The sequence below is a fragment of the Onychomys torridus genome, chromosome 4 (assembly GCF_903995425.1).
Source record: "Onychomys torridus chromosome 4, mOncTor1.1, whole genome shotgun sequence".
In the NCBI taxonomy this organism is placed as follows: domain Eukaryota; kingdom Metazoa; phylum Chordata; class Mammalia; order Rodentia; family Cricetidae; genus Onychomys; species Onychomys torridus.
Genome location: NC_050446.1, coordinates 15,904,753 through 15,911,355, shown reverse-complemented (window position 1 = coordinate 15,911,355; position 6,603 = coordinate 15,904,753). Strand labels below are relative to the sequence as shown.

The 6,603-nt window shown below is 35.6% G+C and overlaps 1 protein-coding gene across 5 annotated transcripts in view; it reads right to left on the bottom strand.

The window, feature by feature from the left end:
• Window positions 1–1,092: 1,092 nt before the first annotated feature.
• The window catches only part of Hnmt (histamine N-methyltransferase), a 30,495-nt gene continuing 24,984 nt past the window's right edge, over window positions 1,093–6,603 (bottom strand). For all 5 annotated transcript variants that reach the window (XM_036186520.1, XM_036186519.1, XM_036186517.1 and 2 more), the window contains exon 7: window positions 1,093–2,739. In XM_036186520.1, coding sequence (XP_036042413.1) covers window positions 2,384–2,739 — 356 coding nt within the window. In that variant the 3' untranslated portion in view covers window positions 1,093–2,383. The remainder of the gene's footprint in view (window positions 2,740–6,603) is intronic.

The window sequence follows — 6,603 nt, the reverse complement described above, 5'->3', positions numbered from 1 at the left end:
GTTTGAAGGACTATATGGTAGCAATTGATTAACCACAGAATGCCCCAATGCTGGAGGTAGTCTATAAAGTTTGACAAGCAACCAGTTAAAACTACAAAGTAAGATAACACAGAAATTCTGAAAAGCCCCTAAAACTTGAGCCAATCAGAATTGTACCTGTACTAGCACTCCTAAATAATGTAATCTTATGGTTTTTGCCTTTAAAACCTGAGCTTGCAGAGAGGTGGGCACCTCCTCCAGCCTCTACTGTGTTGGATGGCTTGACAAGGTCCCTGCCACGCAGCTTGAACTGCTTCAATAAACCTTGCTTTTGCATTTTGGTGAGTTTGTGTCTCTGGTGGTCTCTTCCGGGGTCTTGTGCCCAGGGCACAACTGCTCCCAAAGGGAGGAGGTACAGTCAGGGCAATTTGACCTTTCTTAAGTGAAAATTGTGTATTTTTATTATATTAAACTAATGTAGATGAGAATTTATTTATCCTTGCATTTTCTAGAAAAGGTATATAGGGATGAGAAAAAGGCCAGATTTATAAATAACAATCTGTGAGCATATCTATTTCCATCATTAAATAGCATGTCCATTTTTTTTTTTTTTTTACAAAAGGTCATAATTGCTCTAGAGTCTTGAATTCTATCTCTGTGTTGAAGTTGCCCCATCCCCATCAATCATTCCTGAATCACAGATTGACTCTAATCATTCAGTGGTCTTATTTAAGAATCTGCTAAGTAACTATCATTTATTTATTTTATTTCATAATTTAAAAAACGATAAAGCTAAGAAAATATGTCAATGTAAGTCAGGTTTTACTGATTATAAACAAAGCTTATTTGTTAGTGTAAACAGTTATATGCCACAGAGATGAGCTGTGGTTAAGAAGGGGCACAAACTCTTCAAAGTTGACTATCCTAAAGCATAAAGTAATAATGCTATTATGAGAATGACAAAACACCATCCATGAATCAAGGCTTCTGCACTGTAAAAATCACAGTTCCATGAGCTATTAAGATCTTTCTTTTGCTGTTTTGACAGGAAGTACCATTTTCTTATTATAGAAATTATTTATGTATTATGATCAATCCACGTGAGTCTGTTAAATGGATAACAGAATTTATTAAGATATTAAATGAGGAAATACACTCATGATTACAGAACAGAATAGACAGCAGAAGTTATCTTCTTATCTGACCAGGAGCAAATCCACCTTGTAGGCAGGAGCAGGGAGACGGGTCATGTGACTCTTCTCTAACTCTTTATAAGAGGTCATGGAGCATCACCTCCTTTGGGCCATATAGCCCAAGGTCATGAATAGACCAAATACCACTACATTTATGAATTATTACTTATTTACTGACTTACAATATATTATTCTTTTAAGAATAATAGAGGTTTATTTAAAATAAAATAAGAATATCAAATAAGTATCCCCAAATTCTCTGAAATCCTACTGTCCAAAGGTAACTTTGAATGAAGTTATGAAATTATTACAAAAGTATTTGTATTTTAAACTTTATAAGACCCTTTAAAATGTTTCAAAAACTAAAACTGAGAAAAGGAAAATGTGAACTAAATTGATTCACACAAAATGTAGTTTCAGTATATCAAAAAGAGAAAAGATGGTTATAGCTTAGGTAGTGTAGAAAAATCACATGACAAAGAGCCAATTTTGTAATCTTTTTAAAAGATTGTTTTATTCTTAATTATGTGTGTGGGAGTGGTATGTGCACATAAGTGTTGATGCCTGCAAGGCTAGAATATGGCATCAGATTCTATAGGGCTGGTGTCACAGTCTGTTGTGAGGTGTAGAATATGCATGCTGAAATCTGCCCAGAACCCAGGGCTTTTCCAGAACCCAGGGCTTCTGGAAAAACCATCCCACCAGCCTCTAATTTTATGATGATATTAATAAAAGACGTGATAGAAATTACCATAGGAAAAATAGGAAGACAAACACTTCTTTACAAGTGGAGATATATCAACTTTTTGTAATGAAAGAATCAATAAATGTTATTTTGCTATTATTCAAAATATAGATGGCACATATTTCATCACTATTCTAAGAATTTCCAGTACAATAAGATGATGGAGAGAAGTTTATTATCAGCAAGCCAAGCCACATGTTTCCAGTTAGGAAGTACTTAGCCTGAATGCTATGTTTCAAGGACAAGTGATAACTGGAAGTGTCCCACATGATTCTGGTGGAAACTCAAGAATGTCTTGAAAATTTGTAGATTTCATTTATAAGAGAAAATATTATATCCTAATTCTAAGATTAATTTTAACTTTAATATGTAAATATGTATTTGACATGTAAACAAACAATTGTTCAAAATAAGGGTGTTCTAAACAATCACAATTGTTCATTTTGAACACTCTTATGATTTATACTTATGCCTCAACCACTATAAAACTCAGATTATTGTTAAAAAGTACCTTCCCCTCTTTCTTAACACTAAATTCAGGTTCTTGAAGATCTTTCATAATTTCTGCTTTGAGATCTGGTGGTGCTGTTTTATTAAAGTTGCAGGTTTCTGTTAAAAAATCCCAAAGCAGCTCTCCATTTTCATTACCATCAATAAAACAGTCTGTTATGTCCATGGTGGACAAAAGGTCAGAACACTCATACTTAATCCCCAGGTTATCCAGTATCTGAGTGAGATCAGAGGATGTGACGTACTGGCAGAGGTCATCTCTGGGTAGACGGGATCCATACTTTTTCCATAGCTTGTCCCAGCCACTAGTTCCTATGCAAAGAACAAAGTTCATGTTTTCATTAGTTTTTTCTTTCATTTAGCTTCTTACAGTCATTATACTAGACATTTAGAATGGAGCAGCCAACAAAATAATATTCATATCCTTTGTGGAGCTTAATTTAAGTAGCATAACAAAAACAGGGATAAAATAAAATAAGTTACTAAATATATATCACATGATGTAACGTGTAAATGAAAAACAACCAAAGACACTTAAGCACCGCTGTTTTACCTATGGTGATCACAGAGTCTGTTTAATGTGGTGACATATGAACACAAATCGGACAGCAACCATGTAGACATCACAGGGAAGGTTACACCAGATGGAGAGAACAGCTACAAAGGATTTGAAGCAAACGCAAGGCTGGCACAGTTAAGAACTGACCAGGAAGCCAAGAAAATTGGAATTGAATGAGCAAGGGGGAGAAGTGACAACGCATCAGTGAAATATTTTAGTCTACAACACTCTTCATTTAAAACAACATTCAAGTGTTTTGTACTTATTTCTCTTCTTTTTCATTTCATTTCAAAAAATTCTGCTAGTTACCAGTAAGTGAATATTTACTGAGTTGGAACTGCTCTATAACAGAAGCATAGCAACAGAGAAGAAAATATAAGATCAATTATAGGACACTGACCACTAAGGGACCCGGGTTTATTCTGATTTCAACCTGTCTTTCTTGTCCTAAGAGTTCGACCTGTTTATCCCACATGGTTTGGTCTGACTATCCCCATATCCAGCATAGATGCCCATGAGAATGTATGTTCGTGTTCCACTGAGCCTTTGATTTCAGTGTAAACACGTGCAAATGCACAGTTTCTGTGTTCTATATGTAATCATTCTTAGATGAAACACAGTCCCCTCTTTGGGGTGGACTTTTAGAACCTTGTAGTTCTGGTATCACAAAACACAAATAAACAACTATTCAGCTGAATCCAAACAGGTGTTGAGCATTTTCTGTGCACCCACATCTTCACAAAAGTATTGTAACAGACTGAGAGGCACTGACCTTTACTCTCCTCAGTCCATGACAGCCTCTGATGTGATGTGGTGATATAGCGTGTACCCAACAATAAAGCTTGTCTGGGTTTATTATTTTAGACAAAAAAGGGGAAATGTGGTGATATATTGTGTACCCCAAAAAAGCTTACCTGGGGATCAGAGGGCAGAGCCAGCAACTAAATTAGACATAGAGGTCAGGCAGTGGTGGCACACATCTTTAATCCTATCACTTGGGAAGCAGAGATCCATCTGGATCTCTGTGAGTTCAAGGCCACACCGAGCTACATGAGAGAAATAGAACCAAGCAGTGGTGACACATGCCTCTAATCCCAGGAAGGAATATGGCAGGACACAGAAAGGTATATAAGGCATGAGGAAACAGGAACTCACTCTCTTGAGGCTGAGGATTTCGTAGAGGTAAGCTAGTGGCTGGCTGTTCTGCTTCTCTGATCCCTAAACAAGTTTTATTAGGGGTACACAATATATCACCACAAGCAGCAGGAAAGCCCCAGGGCAGCAATGGGGAAGGGGGTTACTCAAGATACTTGGGATAAAACTATAGCCATTTACTCTGTGTTTTTAATTGTTAGGTGTGAGAGAGTATGCCTGGGGAAACAAGAACAGCCTAGTTAACTAACCGAACTAATGAAAAATGACCAACATATGTGGCAGTACTATTTCTTTCCTTGGATTAAATATCTTCTTTACTGGAAAGCAAACTATTAGAAAAGGTAATTTTTCAAAAATATTTTAATTTATATTTAATTAATCTATTTACTATTTCTGACAAATATAAGCAAATTTCTGAAAGTATTTTTTCTTGTTTTATTCAGTGGTTTCTTTAAAAAGAAATAAATGTGACATTTCTTCTCTGTGGTAAAACCCTCTTCTAAGAAATAGTGATTATGATAATAGGAAGGCTGCGTCTCAGTCATGGTTTAATGAACTGAACACTCTTAGGTGTTCATTCTCATTTCTAAGAACTATATTGATTTAAAATGCTTACCTCTTTCAGACAACAATATCCTATTCTTCAGCCAGTAGTAAGAGCTTATGAATTACTTATAAAAAAGTGGAAACTTTTTCAACCATCTGAAGCACACTGACTGAATAATTTCTTACTCAAAATTCTTTTTTAAAAAAGTTAATTGTCTTTACTGTCTTTTTGGTCCCATATAAAAACATACAGTGCTCATCTGGACCCCATATATGGATAAATACAAGTAACATGGGTTTCAGATGTCAACAAATAGCCTAAAGTTAGCTAAGGCTTGGAAGCAAAGTTCATACATGTAGGAAGTACACTAGGATTCATACCCCATGTGTCCTCACACCTTTCCCTGGACCTGTTTTGTTTTCAGATTTCTTGATGACAACAACCCATGGGTTACAGTAACTCTTTATGCTGCAGCCAGGAAACCACTGTGTTTCCTGTGTCTATCAAGGTGCTTGGTCAATTCTAAAATGCACATAGAATACTTTGACCATATTTTAAACCATATAACGCCTTGTTCTTATTGTCAAATGCCTAGAATTCAAATATTTAACTGCTCAAGATGTCAGATCCACTAGTAGACTGTTATTAATATAAAGTATGTCAATTCAGGATAAATTTCTGTCCAGAATAATGTTTCTGTTTTATTGATGCAGATCATACAGGTAATTTCCCACAATACTGAAAACCAAGTTTACTGTTATAATACAAAGTACTTTATAATAAGTGTACTTATTTAGACATAGGTGAGCAGCGAAGATTCACTTTACATAATTCCTTCAAAATGGAAAACGAGACCTTCCCCACATAAATGACTAATTTCAACTAACTAGAGGTAAAAATAGTACATCAGAATATCTGCTTTGGGGAGTCAGTTGTATGCAAGAGTTCCTGGCTCTAAACCCTCATGTCACATAACATCCAGAATTATAAGCAAACAAAAAAAAGTCATTTTAAAAATGACTCCTTACATGTGAAGACAAATTCTGTGCACACAGTTTCAGCTGATGGAGCTGTTGTCTGGTGATGGTGAAATTGACTGTGGTGTATTTAAAAACAAGTCATCAAACAACAATCTATGAAATCCATGGAAGAACTACTGCAGAGATAGGACATGGTAGCAGGTGCCCATAAGACTGGTAATTTTGGATCTAGCCTACACTACACAGTGAAATCTTGCAAGTGACCTTAATGTCAATGTTTCAGTTTCTAACTTTAAACTATGTGACAAGACCCTGTAAGCAATAAACTAATTAAATGTCTTCTCTGAAAAGTAAAACAAATAGATCATTTTATAGGTATATTTAAAAAAACTATAATGAACTGTGTTGCTACTGGCTTTAGAAATGCAAATTGGGCCGGGTAGTGTTGGCACATGTCTTTAATCCCAGCACTTGAGAGGCAGAGCCAGGTGGATCTCTGTGAGTTCGAGGCCAGCCTGATCTACAGAGCAAGATCCAGGACAGACACCAAAACTGCACAGAGAAACCCTGTCTCAAAAACACCAAAAAAAAAAATGCAAATTAATAGCATCTAAAATATTTAAAATTTTATTTCCTTTTAAGTAAACTCAAAGATGGGGGAAAGACATCAAGTGACATAAAACAGGTAGACACAATCAGTGTCTTTGTTTGTTCTCATGTTAAACAGACTATCCCTTGAACTTTCTGCCCTATAAAACAGATATGGTGCTACTTGGTTTTTAACAACTTGACACAAGTATAGACTTACCTTGAAAGAGGGATTCCAAGTTGAGGAATTTCCTCCATCAGATGTGCTTGTGGGCATGTCCGAAGGGCATATGTTTTGTTTTGTTTTTTAAAGATTTATTTATTTATTTATTATGTATACAGTATTC